At 39.5% G+C, this 22,580-nt stretch overlaps 1 protein-coding gene across 1 annotated transcript in view; it reads left to right on the forward strand.

Annotated features, from left to right (window-relative positions):
- The window catches only part of LOC114560975 (thiamine transporter 1-like), a 46,510-nt gene extending 24,555 nt beyond the window's left edge, over nt 1-21,955 (forward strand). Inside the window, exons 2-6 of the mRNA XM_028586607.1 lie at nt 6,051-6,418; nt 9,588-10,338; nt 19,512-19,704; nt 20,814-20,955; nt 21,791-21,955. Coding sequence (XP_028442408.1) covers nt 6,051-6,418; nt 9,588-10,338; nt 19,512-19,704; nt 20,814-20,955; nt 21,791-21,955 — 1,619 coding nt within the window. The remainder of the gene's footprint in view (nt 1-6,050; nt 6,419-9,587; nt 10,339-19,511; nt 19,705-20,813; nt 20,956-21,790) is intronic.
- Nucleotides 21,956-22,580: the final 625 nt, after the last annotated feature.

Consider the following 22,580-nt stretch of genomic DNA (forward strand, 5'->3'; position numbering starts at 1 on the left):
TAAGCTTTCATTTCCTTCCTCGTCCTGCAGCTCTCTCTGTCAGAACAGGACTCATCTGCGAGGAGGGGAAGGAGGGGAGCCCAGCGAGGGGGACATTAGCCCTCCAGTGCTTACCACAAGCCGCTGACACTCATCAGTCTAAGAGCCCTCCAGCTATGGCATGGCATCATCTTAGCAATGGCCTTGATTGATTGGTGCCAAAGACCTCCCATTCCTTCCAAACAAGGCCTAATGAGTTTTAATGCATGGCTTCTAATAGATGTCTTCTAACTGGTGTGAATATTGCCATATTGAGTCTTTATTTTCAATTAATTTATCTGTTTAGCACTTGTTAAAGTGGTATTAAGTCATCTGTGACCTCTGTAGGACCAGGGGAAATTGCTCCAAGAACTCCAGAATGTGTCCCTTCCTTTACAGCGTCCACCCATCTGACCACTCTTATCCTATGGAACGTTGGTTAAATGTAAGATAGACATTGTGCACAGCAGTGGTTCCTAACCTTTCTGGTCTGAGGTACCCCCACAGCCAGGGTTAGGGTTAGGGGGATAAGGGTTAGGGGGGTTAGGGCGTAACCCAGCCCAGATGAACTTATGTACCCCTTGATCAATTCCCAATGTGTTCCAAATGACACCATTCATTATATTAAGGTAGATATTGTTAATTTGTTCATACAACTGAACTGTCAATCTTTAGGTTGATTTGGTCAGCAATCGTCCTACTACTCAACCATTTATCAATTACTATTAATTGTTTGAACTGTTTAGTCAGTAATTTTTAGCTAACCATTTTAGACATTAACTATTTGACAGAGTCAATACGTTTAGCAAATCATTTCAGCTGCTTATGCATTATTTTTATATGTATTCATTACTTTTAGCTACCTGTTTAAAATTCCTGTATTTAGTTGTTAGCTGGTTAATTATTTTAATCAAATCATAATTTCTGTTTTTTCAAATTAGTTGAGCTGCTCCACAATCTTCCCATATACCCCCTGGAAACAGCAGAAGTACCCTCTGGGGTACAAGTACCCCTGGTTGAGAATCACTGGCGCACAGCAAGGCCAATATTTTTAATGAACTTTTCTTCCCTGGTTTTTCTTCCAGGTTTTGTAGCCAAACTTGAATGAAAGTGAGCTTTGACTCCTAAATGTCTTGAACCCTAATGTCATTCTGAATTTGAAGTAAAGATGCAAATAATGGAGAAAGTTAATTTTATGCTTCTCTGAATTGCTGGAATAACCAAACCTACCAAAACTACAGACGGTAGGTACTATGTTCAAATCGCTCCCAAGACACAACATATCAGAGAGAATGGGGATTCTAGGTTCGTCAGTATAAAGACTTTTATGGATGTCAATGTCGGTCAATTAGTACATTGGTCAGTTGGTCCACTATTGGTCCAGACTGAAATATCTCAACAACTGTTCAAATGGTTTGCCATTAAATTTTGTATAGACATGGTCCAAAGAGGATGACACCCAGTGACTTTGGTGATCCCCTGACATTTCCTCTATCGTGAGGTTGACAATTTAGTTTTTTTGTGTGTTGAAGGCATTGCCATCTTTATTCAGGTCAACACGGTAGTGAACACGGTAAAGATTGTTAGCATTGTTAGGTGTGCCTCACATCCTAATGAACTGCTTTTGCTTTTTATGATTTAAGACAATTTTGATATTAGTGTGTTGTGGTGCAGGACGTTCCCACACATTGTTGATAGTTTGGACATGTGTGCTGTTTAAGGAGTTTCTTTGTTTCCACCAAGCTGCTGCAGTCTAGCATAGGCTTTAGCTCCCATGATGAGTAGAATTACCTGGTAAACAAAATGATTAAATGGGAAAAGAGCTTTGGTTAAAAACTAAATAACAAGTATGGCCAAGAGAGTTAAGTTCTGAATGCCAGAATTTCCAGCTACTGCTATCATCCCTGTCACACACACACCTGGAGATATTGCTGTCATTTTGTGCAATGGGGGCAGTGAAAACCCTCCTTGTTTCCTCTTTTAAATGTCACAGGTTTGGGTTCAGCACTGACAGCCATAGGTCCACTTGGCTCAAATGTGAAGTGTTGAGCGGAAGCAGCTCGTCGTGAGCTTTACAGTGCCTTTGACGTATTGATATTCAGTGACATTTGAATTCCACAAGTTTCTCTTTTCTGTTTCTCTTTCACCATATTCATTGGAGTCGATTCCTACAGGCACTGCAACATAATGTAACTATTACTCCTGTATTTCTTGGCTGTCCTTTGTAAGCATTTAGCATTGGCATGGCAGTGTTTCCAGTGAAAACTGAGATCACTTATTCATGCATGTCATAAGAAAATATCTCTGTTATTCAGCAATGCTACCAAAGACAGAGCAAAACCAGAATGCATGATGAAAAAGGTTATTTTTCATCCGACTGACAGGTAGAGTGAAAAACAAGAACTTGACCCTCTGACAAATTGGTTCTACTGTACGATTCATATCTTTTCTGGTATTGATCATAGCAACAATGTCCTGATGGCCAGAGGTGTCCATCATATTGTACATTCTGGTCAGAGTTGAGGATAAAGCATGGTTTTTCAACATAACTGTAGGTGAATACTACATCCTGTGAAATTCTGGATCTTTACAATATTTCTCAGTGTCAAATGTCAAAGGGGCTTAGCTGTAAGCCAACAACACAGCTCTTTTTAATGATTCTGTGGACCAAGTTATATCTTCACCACAAGCACGTCAATAGATCATAGCTGCTGTCAGCTACAGCTATGATTTATCGACTGTTACTGCTTGTGCTGCCCGCGTTATTACTAATTATGCTATTGCCACCATATAGAAACATTAAAAAGTTTAAAGATAAGTCAAAACATATGGTAACAAATATTCAGCAATCAAGCCCGCATCCCAATCCAAGCACTCATCATCCAATTAGACAGGAAGCAGCAGATGGCCGCATGGCAAGGACAGCTGGTTTTGAGGTTTTCACAGTTTGTCTGTCCATCAGTGTGTCAATCATGTGCTGCTCTTCCTGAAGCTCTCACAAGTTTGAGGCTGAGACTGTCAAAATTGTCAGGAATGTGTCATGAGCACCCTGCAACCTGGAGATGAGGAGTTATGTTGTGGGTGTCCAATGAAGCAAGAGCTCCATCTAGTGTTATAGGGAGGTGATCATTTATGAGGAGCTTTTAGTGCTTCTGGCCCAAAGGCTTCCTTACAAACTTCAGATGGATGATCACAGCGTTCTCAATCTTACCACCAGACTGCACTCAGACTCTAATCTTAACACCTTTGTTAATGTAATTTTAATTTATTGTACACTCACTTGGTTCAGAAATAAATTGGTGTGGATATGTCATAGGGGACCAACAGCACATGTTTACCCCACAATTCCCTAACTCATTAATCCAATCATGAATATGCAAATTACACTTTGTTTAGCAATCATTTTTGATCTGATTTGATAACTGTCAAAATAACACTTTCCAAATTAAGTGGTACCATTTGTAAATTGTCAGTATATACAAAGTGTGTCTTTATTGTCTAAACCAGAAACTTGCTTTATAGGTCCAAATTACTTATTGTTCAGCAAAATCATAAAGAGCCTTAATGGAGAAATACAACACACTGAACTTCTACATCTTATCAGTTTGACGCACTGGGAGTTCTGATTTGCAGCCAAACTGCTTTCTACATATGCTTATCTGAGCCTCACAAACACATCAATATCCACGCCAACCGCAGCCCTAACACACACTCACTGTTTGAAAGTCAGGTTCCTGACTGCAGCAGCCTCGTATGATTTGCCAGCTAGGAAGAAAAAAAAGGAGATTTTTACCCAGAAGACGTCGTTGGTCTGTGAAGCGTTAACACTTACTGTCAGATCCTGCAATTCAGAAGCGATGACTATGAAAGGATAAATAGGTTAATTGAAATATTACGAGAGGGCATAGACAGGAAATTAAATAAACCAAATGCAAAGCTATTGAGAACAAAATATGTAGTAAAAGATTACCCTTTGACAAAGGTGAGTTTTAAAAAAAAGTGTTTCTTGTAGAGCCGGTGACTGTGTTCTGTATTTGCTGTGCTGTTACAGTGAGATTTTTTTGGAAAGGTTAAACTCTGAATAAACTCCTTACTCCAAAGTTTCTTGTATGTTTGTTTTTTTCTCTCGCTTTTTTTGAGCCGGTGAAGTGACAGTTACACACAGAAATATGGTGCCATGAGCCTTTAGATGTCCTTCACCATGCTGAGCTCCATTTGGCCCTACTGGCACAGCAGGCAATTTCAAGACATTTACCTGCTATTGCCTCCCATGGTCTTCACTCTGTTTGCGTTATCTTTACCCATGAATTTTCTGATGGAAAGGAAGGGGAAATGAAAGATTGATAACTTCGATCATCACTTCAGTCCCAGTACAGACTGGAGAAGATTACAGAGAAAAAAGAAAATGAGTTAGTCTGGCTCCCCAAAATGAGAATGAGGTCCATCTCTGTCTGCTGTAAAGTATTAGGAATAGGACTGCAGGTCAGAGATGATTAAGAGCATAATGAGTCCAAGATGATGAGATGAGATGAGAGTGTACGATCCTGTGATCTTGGCGCAACATTTTGCAATTGTGTTTTTTTATGTCTGGAATTTTTGTTATAATGTATTTAGTTATATTGTATAAGCGTATTTCAATATGGGAAACATAAGAGGAGGAACAACAGTTCTGATGCTACTACTGATACTAATATGGCCAATGCAGCTAATAATAACGATACAACTACTTGTTTGGTGGAACATTTGCGCCCAGCAAAAGAAAACGTCACATACAATATTAAATGAGGTTAACAGTTTACACAAAACAGTAACATAAGCTATTTAAATTAGCTGGACACATGGTTAAAATTAATTTGCTCTTATCAGTGTATCACCATGTGTATTTTGTCCATACAAAGCCCCACCAATCGGTCCCAAAACGTCCCAGTTAGATAGTAAATGCCGTGAACACATTCTTTGTAAATCTTTACAATCATTCTCCGAAAGAACCAAGCAGGCCTGCCTTGTTGCACAATCCAAATTTTCTTTAATAATTGCCATTTTCAGCATGCAGCTTGCTAGCTCAAAGATTGTTGTTGTTTTCCTAAGAGAACGGAGTAGGACAACAGCGACACACATTGCCAGAATTGTCAATGATCCAAACTATGTCTCCTGTGATCTAGTGTCATGGTTATTAGCTTTGAGTTGGACTTGAAATGTTAAATACCTCAGATACAGTAGCACATGAATGAAAACACAGGTATGCTGGTGCCTTGTAGATAAAACGGATGACCTTTTCTATCACTGGTTCTACAACACAAAATTTGACTCTTGAGTTTGAGCTGAGGCAGAGCTTTCTGTTGACACCCCACTGGTGAGTCATAATTCGCTGTTGGATATTTTAAATTGCAGACTACAATAATTCTCATCTCGGGAACGATTGCCTTGCTTATTTCTTTCTCTAAGTATTAAGAATTCACTGCCAAGGCACCCTGCAAATGCCAAAACTGACTTTAAACTTATGAATTTGTTATTTATGACAAAACTTTGAATGTTAAGATCATTTAATCAAATGAGCTACTCTGGAAAATTGAAATTTGGCAATATTTAATTTAGAGCTGACTTAATTTAGACCCTTTTTTTAGTAGCCTGAAGAAGCTGCATTAGGTATTTTGTAAAATTATAGTTTTTTTATTATCTATTAATTCTTTGATTAAAACAGTTGAAACATTACATGCATCACTTATATTGTTTGGTTTTGGACTCTGCTGAAATGGTGTCAGATACTAAACAGGCACACAGTATGTCCACGCTGTGTGTGTGGTTCAGCATGGTGGTGTGTACACCTGCACTGAGACACACACTTATACATATTCCTCGGCTTGACTTCCACCCCTTCCTCAATATATGCAGGAATGAGGGTGTTTTGTATAAAGACAGAGGAGGAGACAGTATTTATTATAACCTGCTGGAGCCCCGGGGACTCACCACCTCATATTTCATCTTAATATATCCTCACTCACAGCCTCATATCTTTTTCTGTCTCGCTGTAGCCAGGAAAACTTCAGAGGAGAGAAACAACAATGGCAAAGCAGGTGACTTGGTGTTCACAGTCAGTCTCACCTTGGCCTTATCTGGGGCTTCCATATCTCAACAGATTAAACTGCCTAAATTAGACCGTGCTCTCGACGGACACAGCGAGACGTCCCGGGGGAGCCGAAGAGGAACGATGGGTTTTTGCTGGAGCGGGGAGTGTGGCAGCAGGCCTTGCTGGGCAGGCCATTATATGCCCTGCCATGCTGGTTGGGTGGGCCCCACTGTGCCGCTCTGCATCTACGGATTCTGCTCCATGATGAGGCCTATAGAGCCCTTCATGACAGAGTTTCTCACGGGAACTTACAAGAATCTCACCACCGAGCAGGTGAGGTACTGAGCTATGAAATGAGATATGTCACTGTTGTAGAATGATGGCCGCCTATTAGATTTGTTGTTTGTTTTTTTGTTTTTGTATTTATGTACATACTATGAATCATGTAAATGAAGTCATGAATATAAAATACGAATCACAATAATGCATGTTTAGGTTTTAAGGTATACTTGTTCATGTATCCTCATAAAAGTCAGTATATTTATATACCATCACCACCAATATCCATGCCATTATGACATATTACTATTCTGTGTATAACTTCAGTGGCATTCAGATGGCCATGATTCTGAAGTAGAAGCCTTTAGTAAACTGTCAGCTTTAATTGGAGATGATATTTTGTACAACACCGCCCAGTAACCTTGAAGAAAGATTTTTGGCCATTGGCTTTTTGGGCTTTCCTTTCATCCTTCGAAAAAATCAATAGCTCTAGTATCAGCCCCTAATGGCTACAGTGTTCATTACGTGCCACAACACGAGGTCAATTTTTATCATAACATTTATGTATTTCTTCCTTTATGTTTCGTACCTGTCTCCTGACAGTCAAGGGAAAGTTTGATCTAATGGTGGCATGAAAATAAGATTCAGAAGGTCACTAAAATAAGTACAATTCCCCTTATGCAGACCAAGAATATACTGTACAAGTAACATTTCAAAGCAATCTGATCAGTCGTTGTTAATATATATTGTCCTTTTCTGGACCAAAATAAAGGACTGACTAATTAACATTACTACCATCATTCTTTTGTCCCAAAGGGCAAATGTGTAAAATGCTTGAGGTTGTTAAGACCAGTTCCAAAAAGGAACTAGTTCATAGGTCTTTTCTTTTTTTCCATATGTTGCTGTGAGCTATTATTTTTCAAAAGTATTGCCACAGCCCATATAGAACCACAGACAGCAATTATTTTATCAGTTTTAACACTGAAACTATGCGTCAGATTTCATCTTCATATCCAATCAGTTCAACGTGCCGTTTCAGGTTTGCTGTGGATGTGACTGAAGTGCAGATTTTCTTTTTGAAAGCCGGCGGGCAAAGTTTGCACAGAAATGTAAGATTTTTCCCATCCTCACCGACCTTGTCATAAAACTTGTTTAAATGATCATATGACGCCTCCTTGCTGCTTTGTCGCCTCCACGCTGCTTTTTGTTTTGATGATGCATGCGGCGGTGAGACACTGGTGGCTGGTGTTTCCAGATTGGGTGTTTTTTTCGCTACATATTAAGGCCTGTTTACGGTGTGTTTTAGCCGGGTTTTTGCCTGGAAGGCTCTATAGAAATATGGCACCCTGTTGAACAAAGTTAAACTGAGAGTTCACAGACACCAGAATGAACAAGTTCACAGTAACGTTCATCAGGCAGTAGGCTATTATGGTACGTTCAGTTCACGTTCGCCCAAAATATGAACGAGTTCATGAACTATCGTTCAATGAACGCGTTCAGGCACAACACTGGTTAAGACTACCCGTTTGAAGTAAAGCAATCGCATGTTTCGTTAATCATTTAACATTTCATCTCAAGAAGAATATTGTGCAGCTGGAGCAAAGTGATGTAAGCATAAACAAGACTAACATAAGCAGATCTTTCCTGTTTACACAAGTGAAGTTAAAGCTTTTGGAGGCGACTGAGGAGAACAGGAGAGCCTCTACAGTATCACGCCTCGCATGGTGTCATCAAAAAGAAACTAAATGGGGGTCCTTCACACCTCTGCAATGACAATCACTTTGTGATGCACAAGGCACTTTGTTCACGCAAATGATGGCAGGTACTCTCAAGGTGTACTCATTTCATGCTCCACAGTGTATGATGCAAATAACTTTTTCAACTCGTGGTCCTGAGTGGCTTTTTTCAGATTTCACAGGAAATGTAGATTGTAGAAATGTACTAAGTTTGTGAACAAAATACAGACCCCGTAAATAGAATTTCCTGTTCCAACCATAAAGTACATTTGATACTAGAGTGAGTAAATTATGCTCAAAGTATATATTAGGCGTTTCAGGAAAGACTACTACCAACATGATACTTTATATTCCTGTTTTCACAACCTGAGGTCTTAAGGTGCATTTAGACTGAATACTTACCAACACTGATTTCTGCCTAACATTTCTTTACAGAATGAATGCTTGAGTGTTTTTGCAGTTTGCATGCTAATTCACCACAAACACGCAATGTCTTCACTGTGCAGACTTTAGCTGTTAGCTAGCTAGACCTGTACTGATCTCCGAACTTAGTCTTTTTCTCCAGTTTCTCTCCTAATTGTACGTTCTTCACTCAAATTCAAACATCTCTATTAAAATGCACATTTGCTTAATCAATGTAAAAAACATTCAGTTAACTTTTTCTAGCAATGATAAGGGCAAAACTGAATGAAGTTACCCCAACAACAATGGTACAAAAATGCTGGTCAAGAGGAAAGTTTGACTGCATGGTAGCACTAAGAAAATGAAGGGGGCACCAAAGTAATTAGGATTTGTACTCTGGGGAAAGATGAATCGATATCTAAACATTATTTAAAGTTCAGTTACCATTTTTTTGGTATAGTCCAATTTCAATATGCCATGTTCCTCAATATTTAAAAAATATATATATTTCCTCAAGGTAATTCTTAAGATTTGAAATTGCAAATAACCAAAAAATAATGTATTTTAGAGCACTTCAAGTAAAAGGCATTTAGAGGCAAGGTCATACAAAAGGTGCTATTGAGTTGCATCATGGGAAATAGAATGCAGTGTTTTTGGAGCTTGAACCATACTAGGGAATGAAAATCAGCATAGCTTCACCATTGATTTTGACCTGTATTTTTGAAATCGTAAAAAAAAGCATCTTTGAAAAGGATTTCAGTTAAAGCCAAAGTGGAACACAAAAATCAACTTAATGGGAACAGCAATTTAAGATCCATAGTTATGCTTAAAGGGACAAGACTTTCAAGCTGGAGCTATTGTGTTTATTTGCATATATCAAGTTGTCACATTATGAGCCGTCACCCATGTTGCTTCCTGTTACATTGTGTACATGCATAAGTCATTTTTCATTGACAGTGAATAGAGATAGAACAGCATCTGGTGTGCTGCTGCCACCGTGTTTCTCAGATACTCTTGCAGTCAGCAGTTAGGAATAATTTTTCTAAAAGATAATTAGGTCTCTGTCTGCCTTCCTGTATATCCAGGTGACCAGACAGGTGTATCCTGTGTGGACTTACTCCAGCCTGGTTCTCCTCGTCCCAGTCCTCCTGGTGACAGACTTCCTCAGGTACAAGCCTGTAATCATCCTCCAGGGGCTCTGCTATGTCACAGCGTTTCTGCTGGTGCTAGTTGGCTCGGGGGTCCACTCGGCTCAGTGGGCCTTCTTCAGCTACAGCATTGCCACGGCAGCAGATGTGGCCTATTTCTCCTACATTTACAGTGTGGTGCACACCAGCTACTATCAGAAAGTGACCAGTTATGTCAAAGGAGCCATACTGCTGGGCTACGCTGTGGGCGCTCTGCTGGGTCAACTGCTAGTGTCTGTGGGTGGGGTGTCGTTGTATTGCTTAGCTTTTATAACTCTCATCTCTGTCTCAGTAGCACTGATGACCTCCTTTTTCCTGCCCAGGCCTCAGACTAGTTTATTTCTTAGGGGAACAGATTCTGCACAACAGGGAAGCTCAGGTGAAGACAGTCATGACTCTGAAAGTCAAGACTTTTTCATGTGGGTGAAGACGGCTGCCGAGCATGTTGGGAGGATGTTCAGAAGGCTTGCATTGGACTGTAAGGAATGTTATTCCTCTGTGGCTGTGCTCTTCTTCTGCATATGGTCAGCTATGGGGACATGTGGCTTTTACCAGGTTACAGAGTATGTCCAGCTGCTCTGGATTTATATGCAGCCCCACAACTTCACTGCCTACAATGGAGGGGTAGACAGCATCAGCACATTGTCAGGTAACTAATGCACCATTATCAGCACCACTTCAACCTGCTAGAACAGTGGTTCCCGACCTGGGGTCCGGGCACCCCTCAGGGGTGGGTGGCAAAGATCACATGGGGGGCGCAAGTCTTTATCTGGTTTGAGGTTGAGGTAAAAAAAAAATGTTTTGCACATGTTAAACAAGTTATGATAATACACTAGAATAAATAATGTATACAAAAGTCTGTATGAAAACTATATATTTTTGTTCTCGCTTAAAATTGTATGCAGGCTACTTGGTAGGCCAAACCTCCGGGACCTCTTAACCTGGGACCCTTGCTGTCATCAGGTCAGCTGCTAGCTGTTAGCTGCTAGCTGTTAGCTGCTAGCTGCTATCATCCTCGTTTTTCCTGCCGCCACGGCATCACTATTTTATGAATGAAACATGGCGGAGAAACGTAAAAGTGCTGATAACTCCTCTGTATCAAAAAAGAAAGTAATGCTCTATCTCGAGAGTTAGCTTTTCTTAGACATGAGTAGGGGGGGCGCCAAGGAAAAAAGGTTGGGAACCACTGTGCTAGAACATTAAGATTATGCTTAATGCATCAGTTATAATATTCCAGTAACATAATAATTAATAATCAAAGCTGCAAGCAGCGATGTACAGGCCCTCGCACCTTTATGCGTGACAGGGTCAGTCGACGCGGCCTTGCATTTTTGCGTTGACACTGTGCACATGAGTTAGCTTTTATTTCCTGTGTGGAGTGTTGAAAATGGTGTATTGCAAATGTTGTACCAAGTGTAGGGGGCTGAGCAAGCAGTCACCATTGAAAAGGGAATGTCTCTGCTGAGTGCGATGATGCCTCACAGGAAGATTCATGAGACGTGAAAGTGGCATGCCAATGATAAAAAATAAACACAAATGCAATTGATTGAGCATAATAATATTTCCTTCAGTTTCAATAGGGCCTTCGCCAATGTTTTCGGTGCTCGGGCCTTAGTAACAGTCTCCACTGGTTGCCTGGAAACCTGACGGTGATGACGAGACTTTGAAGTTACTGCTCCTTGCCAAGAAATAGCCCAGCACATAACTCTCAGTAAAGCCGTTTCAACTCTTTGGTTTCTGTCCGCATTGAACAAATGAGTCTTATATATTGAGCTTTAGACGTGGTGGTAGGTGGATTTTGTTTGTCCATACATTTTCTTCAAAGCTTATGGCTGTTATACACATTCCACTACAGAAAATAATTGAATAAACAGACAGAAAGAAAACACAATCCCTTTCTATTATCAGTATTTCACAACCCCTAAAGTACAGCAGACAATAAGAGCAGCATTAATTAGACTATTTAATTGCTTGCTCTCATCCCCAGATGGGTATAGCAGCTGCTGCCATCCAGCCAGTACACTTTTATTGATTATAGTACTGATACATTCCTGTATTCCCCAGAAGCCAAAGGCAATTACTCTGTGTAAACCACATCCAGCTGTATGCCTTTCACTTGTAAATGGTTCTGCCCAACATGCAGTCAAGCTGTAGGGCCCTATGGCTGATATTTCCCCAAAGATTCCTGTATCCTGTATTCTCCTCTGTTCCACGCTTAGAAAACATCCCTGAGGAAAGAACTTGGTGGAAACCGATAGGGAAAATATGAATATGGATTACCAGGATGATAAAATATGGCAGGAAAGCACAACATCATTTACTATTTTCTTAGCTTATTAATAACCGTATGTCCTGAAGCTTGAACACAACATTTTTTAGTAGCTCATTAGGATTAAGATGAAACAAAATGTGTAAGCAGAACAAAGTTTTGTTCACTTGTATTGTTTTGTACAGTAGGATTTTCAAGGAGAGTAGTTACAGGGCAACTCACCCATCTATGTATCTATGGCCTCAAACTGTAATTACGAATCATTTACACTTCAAACATATATTTAAGCCAATGGATAATGTATTTAGGACATAGTCCCAGTCAGAACATTCCCTTCCCCAGGTCAGGGATGTCCAAGGTTTTACATTTAATTTGGCTGGAAACTGGCTGAATATATTTCTGTTTAGATTCCACACACTGGAGCCCAAGGCGTGTAAATTCAAATTGTTCTGCCCCACATACAACACACATACAGTATGATGTTATCTAATCAGCGTGAAAAGCCAAACACAGCGTGAGGTCACAAATGTGTCCTCATCTATGCCACACATTACAAAATGGTTCATAAGCAGTGGACCTGCATGCAGCTTGTGTTTGAACCTTTCGAAACCGGAGAAACTGATAATGTCACAGTGAAACTAATGATCAGTAGTGGTTTTTGGCACGGGCGAAGCGGGCAGCCGCCCGGTGCGGTATTTTTTTATGACACATGGGGGGGCGGCACGGGCACTAAAAAAAAAAAAAAAGAATCCTTCAAAGAATGAAACGTTGATAATAAAGAACAGTGATCTAATAGTGATAAAGGGATGGTTTACTCTCAGGCCGGTAGGCAGCTGTATCCACGCTAACGGTCTTTGCTCCAGTCTGGCACCGGACACCTTGTGATATGCCATCCAGCTCTATGGTTTGGCGCGCTATTTAGGATTCATAAGGAGGAGGCCACGGGCGCATGCACGGGATGTGTGTGTGTGTGTGTGCGCATGCGTGCGTGTGTGTGTGTCCTTCCAAAGCAGAGAATTAGCTCCACACATTCATTATAGGCTAAGTCTTAAATATATTTGGAATATCCATTGAAATATTCACATTTTACATAAAAAATGATGTGTCCAGTTTGGGACGTCACATAGCATTACTGTATGTGCTGGGGTACATTTTCACATAATTTATATACAGGTGGACACCTGAGTATTACCCCCATTTTGATATAAATACACCCAAAACATGCTTTTAGGGATATTGTAGTCAAATATAGTGATTGTGATGTCATATTGCATCAAGAAAGGAATCTGTATTTTCTGTCTTTAAAAAACTACTAATCGATTAAAGGTTAAGGCTGTTGATAGTCTGTATTTTTTTAATCAATAAATCCCATTAGAGACCCAACCACAGCCTGATGAATCTTCTTCCTCCAAAAACACATCAATGAGCAGCATGTTGTTAGGAAGTGATTAGCTAGTAGTACACAGATCATACTGTACATACTACAGGTAGCTACAGTGCATGTAAATATGTAAGTCAAGGTGCATTCATTTACTGCAAATTGTTTTAAAGGAATTTAGCTTATTCACTGTAACCCCCAGAGTTAGACAAGTTGATACATACCCTTCTCATCTCCGTGCATGCTGTGGCATCAGGCCAGCACAGAACATGCAGGTGAATGGTTCCAGTAATCCTACTGCTCCGAATTAGAGACAAAATAACGCCAACATGTTTCTATTTACATGTTGTGATTTGTAGAGTCACAGCGTGTACAAAAAACAACGTAACATGAGACACAGCCATCTTCTATCTGTAAACAAACCGGGAACTATATTCTCAGGCGGAAGAATATAGTACTTGGGCGGAGTGATATGCTCGCAGCAAGCCTGTCTGAGAGTATAGTTCCCAGTTTGTTTACGGTTAGAAGACGGCTGTGTCTCATGTTACGTTGTTTGTGTACACGCTGTGAATCTACAAATCACAACATGTAAATAGGAACATATTATGTTATTTTGTCACTTATTCGGAGCAGTAGGCTAGTTGGAACCAGTCACCTGCAGGATCTGTGCTAGGCTAAGCTAATGCTGGAGCCGTCAGACAGCGTTACAGCACGGACGGAGATGAGAAGGGTATGTATGGACTTATCTAACTCTGGGGGTTACGGTGAATAAGCTAAAGTCCCAATAAGTCGGCGTGTTCCTTTAAGGTGGAGGTTGAAACATTTAAAACCGATTCTTTAACCCCCAACCCCCAACACACATCCTATACGCATGTTAAAGATTGACGTTCTCAGAAGAAATATATGGGCTTAGGAATGTTGGAAAGTATTAAGAGACAGCTTTGGTCTTTTCAAGACAACAAATGTAATAATAAAATATAACTGCTTGTGCAGAAATGTTATTTTTATTTTATTTATTTATTTTGGTGGGGGGTGCTTGAAGGGGGTCTTGCCCAGAGTGTAATTCAATGTAGAACCGCCACTGCTAATGATGTCATATGGGTTAACACAAGTTGGGCTTGAAGACATTTTAACAGAAAGCATGCATTACAATCTGGGGGCATAGATTTAAAAAGAGGTTGGCATTTAGAGGCAAGGTCATACAAAGAATGCTATTGAGTTGCATCATGGTAAATAGAATGCAGTGTTTTTGGAGCTCTAACCATACAAGGGAATGGAAATCAGGATAGCTTCACTATTGATTTTGACCTTTATTTTTTTTTAACCACACTAACGGGCTTGGCAAGGATCTATGGATGGCTATGTCAGTCAGCCTGTCCACTTCTTTGGTCCAAACTAAAAACTCCTAATTATGTAATCAAAATCAGTTTTATTTGCCAGGTATGAGGACACATACGAGGAATTTTGCTTTGGATTATACAATGCTCACAATTAGGTAATAGGTTGCTTTGAGATTTGGTACTGATATTCATGGTTCCTAGTGGATGAATCCTAATGACATTGGTGATCCCCTAACTTTAAGATCTCTTTAGGCCCTCTTGCTGTCACATATAAAAATATAGAGTATGTAGCACTTATCAAAATAAACTGAAATATGAGCAACAATTTGGTATTGAGCATGCACCCCTACTGTTTGAACATACTGTAGAACCCAGCTGCATTATTGATCCCTCTCTTTGGAGCTGTATCGCTGGCTCCGGCTGACTCAGCTAAGCCTCCAATTGTGTTACTGCTGTGGAAACTTGTCGAATTATTCGGTCTCCATTTGACCCCACCTCTGCTAATCAGAGCCATGGGGGTTGTTTAAGTATGTCTTAAATACTCCAAGGCCCGGGCGGTGTCCAGACTAGACTATTAGCACTGATTGACCGAATGGACAAGGACACAAAAGAAATGTACACATTTAAATGAGTGAAGCAATTATATCAAGCATCTCTTCATTTTAGTGGATAAAGAGCTCTGGGTGAATAGATCCATGTCTCTGAGGACTCAGGGTTTTCCTATCTAGACTCACCTGACATGTGGTGAGAGGAGCTTGGGATGTATAAGGGCTGCATTGTGCCACCCTGTGGCTGAAATGAGAAGCATCACTTTTTGCAAAATGATTGTTACCTGCTCAGAGTTTAACTAGTTTAATGTTGTTGTCAGAGAGGACTTCCATCGATCATGTATTTTCCTGCTACTAAACACTGTCATAGCTTCATGTATTAATGATTTTAAAATTTTGATTTAAAAAATTTTAAAAAGTGATTCCATCCTCTCTTCTAAACATAACGGTCACAGTTTGCTTAAGCTGCAGACACACTGACCAGACGGCCAACCCTCGGCAGAAAGGCAGTCTCCTGGAGTTGGTCAAAAAAGTGAGGAGCCTCTCGCTGCAGCCTGTGGGACATCAAGCCCCGCCCACATCCAAGTCAGACTTTTTTTTGCCTATGTCACTCCCCATATGCTCGAATGGACCAAGACAGCCTGGTAGCGAAGCTGATATAGCCTCTTGTTTTACATTAGATGATAGAAACTGATGTAGGCTAAACGCAAACAACATTTCATTCCACAACAGTGAACTGTAATTGGGCCCGTGTACTTTTTTGTTAATTTGATTTCCGATTTTGAAACGAAAAGAGTGGTTCGGAAATAACGTAAGACTGCTCCGGTTTTCATGAGCTTCTGGGCTAGCTGTTAACTAGCTCGGAAGCTAACATCTAATGGCAGGCAGGTTGCTAATTAGCCAATGCTAAAATGTATGAAAGTGCTTGTTTCCCCTGCTTTCTATCAATATTCCTCTGTATTTGTCTCTTGGTGTAGTTTGCTAACATGCTCGTAGACATGTAAATTAATTGTTTGCTTGCTAGCTAAGTCAATGGTCAACACCTTTTATATTGTAACGTGAAAGCTTAAGCGGCGTTAGCTTTAGCTTAACCATTTTACTGCCCCGTTAAAATGCAACTTCAACCCTCGGATATAACGGTAATCACGTAGCGATTTTACTGTACAGACATCTGTATGTGTGTTCGACCTTTTGAAATACTTAGATTAGGTGTGTTACTGTACAGGTAATATCCGAGGAGCATCTTGCATGATTGTGAATTCTACTGAACCAGACAGAGACCATTTAAAGGCTCAGGAACCCGTTGCAGGTGTTTTTGATTAATTAGCTGATTAGAGTGGGACACTTTGAGCCTACAATATTGAACCTTTTTACAATATTCTAATTTTCTGAGGGTTTTCATAAACTGTAAGCCATAATTATCAAAATTATAACAAATACAGGCTTGAAATATATCGCTTTGCATGTAATAAGTCTATATAATATATTTTACCTTTTAAGTTGAATTACTGAAATAAATTAACTTTTGCACAATATTCAAATTTTTCAAGTTTCACCGTATGCTTCTGGTTCACCTGTTAATAAAGCAAAATCGCCCCTTTGTACATATGGTTGTAATGGAGACTGAATTATTGCTGCTGATATGAATACACCACTCTACTTTTGAGGGCTAAATTAAATAAAATATGGCTTGTTTTTTGTGTTTGAACACATTTTCATCAATATTAGCATGCTTTAAAATGACCGACCCATTTTTCAAATTTGGATATCATTTCAAAATCGGAAATCAAATGAACAAAAAAGTACACCGGACCAATTATAGTAACTACATGACAACTTAACTGTTGCATGATATGTCGTTTGTGTTTAGCCTACATCATCAGTTTCTATCATCTAATGTGAAATGAGGCAATATCAGCTTCGCAACCAGGCCGTCTTTTACAGATAAATAAACACATTGAAAACATTAAATGCATACATACATACACAAAAAAGGGGCACATCAAATTTACATTAAAGAGATTTTAAGGCATTGTAAATGTTCAGAGTCCGGATGGCTTTCTTATTTGTCAGTCCTGTTAAAGTTTCAAAATATATAATGTCATGTCATTTTTAAATTGGTGATTATTCGGTTTTCTTTCAGACCATTTACATTTATGGATATAACATTTTCAAAATAAAATTAAAATATTCAAAATGAAAACATGGCATTTATCCAAATAATTTCCTTTATCCAAATAATTTCCTTCATAGTAAAATATGCTACCAGGCTGTCTTGGTCCGTTCGAGCGTATGGGGAGTGATGTAAGCAAAGAAAAACGGCTGACTTTGATGTGTGCCTTTCTGCAGGCTGCAGCGAGATGCACTTGAAAAAAGTGCCTCGGAACACACCAAAGCGACGAGATGTAATACGTCTCCATAACAGCAGGTGGCGCTAATCTGTATTGTCGCCCAAAAATGAAAACCGGCAGCTGATTGGATGAACGCATCACGTGGGTCTGGTTTCTCTGGAAATTCAAAGACAGACTGTCATGGCGGCTTGTTCAGAATATAATCTCATATTGTACTAAAATAGTTCTTTCGAAACGTGTTTCTGAAAACATTTTAACTAGAGATGCACCGATTACAACTTTCTAGGCCTATTCCAAGTTCCGATTTTCATTGTTAGGCCAGCCAATACCGATTTTAGCTGATTCCGATAAAAAAAATTCTAGCCACTTTACAGCACACGCAAATATTTATTTTCTATCTTTTCTTTAATAGAACATTTTGCACAGAACATAGAACTTTTTGTGGACAGATAATGGATCACTATAAAATAAAACTATATAAATTACTCCTGGTGTGGGAAATTCACACACATCTAAAGTGCATTGTTAGAACCATTTCCTTCTTTTCACATCCAATATCCAACTAAAAAAATGTAATTTTGGTTTTTGGTGTCATCCCTCCACGCCTTACTTTTTCCTTGCAGGTGTTGCATATTGCAAACTTGTTATCTTCTGCACACACGCTGAAGAATTTCCAAACAGCTGACATGTTGCAGATTAATTCACGAGGTTCCCTACATGTGCTTTACACACGGCGGAAAAGTTGAAAGAAAGGAAAAAGAGACCGTGCTGTCGTATGTGTGTGCGTGCATCCTTGAGAACTGTAACTCGTATAACTTCTGTTGTCAATTAATTTTAGCATTGACCGGCATGAAATCGGCATATGTCAGACCATGCAATTGCTGAATCTGTCTTCATTTCAGATCGACAAAGGTCAGTTTAAAAGATGATTCCGCTCCCCGTTTCCGGGTTAGCACTACACCAATCAGATGGGTCATTTGAGTCCGACTGCCGGCAGCGCCCGCCCACGGACGACCACACAGAACACACCGAACAGACTCCAGTCACTGACCTCGCCAGACTGTCCAACGGCCGATTATCAGCTTGTTGTGTCAGTGCCTTCAGGTTTTGGCAACAAAACTAATTTGTTAAGTTGAAAAAAACAATAGGGTTAGGGTTAACCCATTTGTTACATTACTTCACTTCCGGTTACACATAACGTAGTTCCCTTTGTTCCGTGAAGTAAAAGAAAAAATTGCCATTTACTTTTCTTTCCAAATGAGACACAAACCCCAGTCTCCAGGGTGAAGGCCTGTGTTTGTTTGACCCCAAAAACCTAAATATGAGTCATAATTGCCGATTGTACAAACAACTTATAAAGTCTCCACACAACATGACCTATATATATATATATATATATATATATATATATATATATATATATATATAATGGTTATATATATTTTTTTTTTATTCCATGCACACATAATACATATAATACAACTATATGAGGAACATTATGTTATACCTTACACCATTATCTAACCTTACAACATTTTCTTCTTTTTGATTTTGTTATAGCAAAAAAAAAACTTTGAAAACGTCGACATTAAATGACAAAACCTATTTTTTGTGTTTTAGTTGTTCAGGATACTCTTATATAATGTTTCTGTTGTCATCCAGATAACTGTTTGTGTGGCAGCTTCATTTCTTTAATTTTGAGTATTGTGGGGATTTTAGAATGTCTGGCAAAATTGCTAAAAGAAATAGAAGGAGCACATACAGAGATATCTGCTTGTATTAGTTTATTTCTGTGCCTGCATTAAAAAAACAAACCAATAATTAGATATCAGCTAAACAGTTATGTTGGTCTCTGAGGTCTTTCTTTGCAGCCACATGTTTTGCTACTCCTTAATTCCCCCATGCACTGACTCATAGTGATGGTCTTCTCCTTTAGGAGCTGCAGCCACTGTTGCTGTGGGACACGTCTCTCTGGAGTGGGCTGTGTGGGGGGAATTGGTCCTGGGGAGTTTCACGTTCCTGATCGCTGGGGCTTTATTCCTAATGGATCTGTCTGACAACATCTGGATCAGCTACACATGCTTCTTCATTTTCAAAACAGTCTACATGCAGCTCTCCACCATCTGCACGTAAGAATGCAATATGGATTTCCGTGCGCAATACTTAGATTGTGTAAAATTTCCACCCTGAGCAAGTTATAAGTCAATTACATCCATCACTAACACCAACAGTAAAACAATCTTTTGGTTGTTTTCCACCTGGGTTATTTTCCTTTATTTTTTATTATTGTGACATGTGTCATCTTGTGTGGGACTAGATGAAAACTTTCAGTCGAATAATCTTTAGCTAGGGATGGCAATGTCACTCTGATGGTCGGTCCACCACGTTGGTCCAGTCAGTCTCAACAACTATTGGATAGATTGCCGTCATGGTCCCCCGGAGGATAAATCACTTTAGTGATCACCTTTTTTTCATTTGAACTTTTAGGTGAAATGTCTCAACAATTTTTGGATGGATTAGCATGAAATTTCAAACAGATATCCATGTCTGCAGAGGATGCATCCTAATAAAGTTTTTACTTATCCAGTAAAATATCTCTCCATCTAATAGACAGAGTGGCCCCAAATTTAGTTTGGACATTCATAGTTTTAGATGATGTATACTAATGACTATGGTGATCTCCTAACTTTTCCTCTAGTGCCTCTCTAGGTTTGAAATTTGTGGTTTTGAGTGAAATCTATTTTGGATGAATTGACCGCAAACAAACAAAACAGGGGTCAACAGATGAAACCTTGTATTGTCCAATATTTTTGATTATGAATAAATACCTGCAAAACTAATGACATATCCATCATCCTCAGCTCTACTGTCAAACCCAAACAAAAATGGTGAATATGGTTAATATAATCTACTAAACATCAACATGTGAACATTGTAATTTTGAGCATAGTAAAATACTGACGTTAGAATAAAGCTCATGTACAGCATCACAGATCCGTTACCATGGCTGTAGACCCTTTGTCCTGTTATAATTAAGGTGGTATGGACACCTTATTATAGTTTTCAAAATGTATCCTATTCTGATTCATCATTGTTTCCATATTTGATTGTCCTTTGTTGTATGTCCTTTGACATTTGACCCTTGACAATAATATAAGTAATAACTGAATTATTCTTAGCATATTTGCACACTTTCATTTTCCTGTTTAGCATCTCATGTACAGTATGTATATCCCAGTTTTCAGATAGCCAAGACACTGAACAGGGAGCGCTATGCATTGGTATTTGGCATCAACAGTTTTGTGGGCACAGTCCTCCAGAGTGTCCTCACCGCCATCGTCATTAGCACCAAATCTCTACAGCTTACCATCACCTCACAGGTACGGCAGTAGGCTACTCACAAATCATACAATGACTTTAGGAGATGATTTGAGCTAATTCTTATGACCATGTACGGTACATTATAAGTAGAATATTGAGTAGTCTATATCGACAGTGTTTCACTTCCGGGATTGTTCAGGTGCCGTCGGAAATTCCGCTGGAATTTCCGCTGGAATTTCCGCTGGAAGTTGTGCTTTCTTTGTGTTGAGGACTATGGTTAACTGCTCCTCAGATCTAATCAGGGTAAATTGAGACAGCTAGCTAGACTATCTGACAAATCAGAGTTTTCTGTTGCACGACTAAAACAACCTTTGAACATACATGTTCCACCAAAACAAGTTCGTTCTCGAGGCTATTTTGCAGAGGCACCGTTGCTCCGACCATCCCTTAACGGCAACCAAGATGATTGTGATTGGTTTAAAGAAATGCCAATAAACCAGAGAAACTTTTTCTCCTATCCCGGAATGCTGTCTGGACTAGCCAGACCCTCTTCCGCAGCGCTGTGGAGGAAGGTCTGGCAATGTGAGACTAAAGATTGAGATATAGGAACTTTTTAACACTGGGGTTATGAAGAGCTTTTACAATGAGTTATAAATAGAAGAATATGAATATAAAGGAGAGAAAACAGCATTTGAATAAATACATGAAATAGGTAAAGAGTAATGATTAAAAAAAAGCCTTTGAATAAAAATAAAGGCTGCTGTTTAAAGGGCATTCAATGAACACACAGGGGAAAACAGACCACCAGAGACAAAAAAGAATGATTGAATGAATGAATTCATATATTTGTAAGTCATCATCCACCGTGCATGTAATCCTCTCATGTATTTTCAGTTCCTGATCTACGCCTCGTTCTTTGTTGCCATTTCCTTGCTGTTCACAGTCAGAGGTGTGTACACTGTGATCCACATGAAGCGTTCTGCTGGAGGCAACCAGGCAGAGAGAGCCAGCAACCTGCCAGAGGCCTCACATGTGTCTGGTGGAAATTCTTATACATAGGGTGAGATCGGAACTAAGGCTTCACTCAACAACATCTTTTAAGTATTTATTCTTTGCGCAAAGAAGGTTCAGTTCATCAGGAGAGTCTGAAAGAATGAACAAAGAGTTTTGGGAGAGCAGCATCCTTATCTAGTTTCTATAAAGCTGAAAGGGAAGGGAGAGGGAAAGTCTGGTCGGAACCAGTTCTGACTATCAGGGAATAGCAACTTGTGGAATTCAAAGGCCAAGGAGCACTAACACATCATTTACTCGGAAACATTTGTGCTGAAGGCGGAAACTGTGAATTGTTAAAGCAATAGAACACACCTGTAATTTACCATTAATTAAACAACAAAAATTGCCATTACATGCGTGAAGACCCTCAAAAGAACATAAGGATCGTTTTTTTTTTATCATAACTGTCATCAGTTATTACAGAAGCGGCAGAAGCATATGTTTTTGGAGATGCTTACATACAGTAGATGTACATCAATATATGCAATTCATCAAAAAGTGACTGTGGTTGAGTTATTAATCAGTGTGTCATCAGAAGCATCCAACTTATCGATTTCACAGACGTGCTCTGACTGAAATAGTGAAAGTGCAATACCTACATATGGCCACTAGAGGACACTACCTGCACAAT

Source organism: Perca flavescens, chromosome 9, assembly GCF_004354835.1.
Source record: "Perca flavescens isolate YP-PL-M2 chromosome 9, PFLA_1.0, whole genome shotgun sequence".
In the NCBI taxonomy this organism is placed as follows: Eukaryota; Metazoa; Chordata; class Actinopteri; order Perciformes; family Percidae; genus Perca; species Perca flavescens.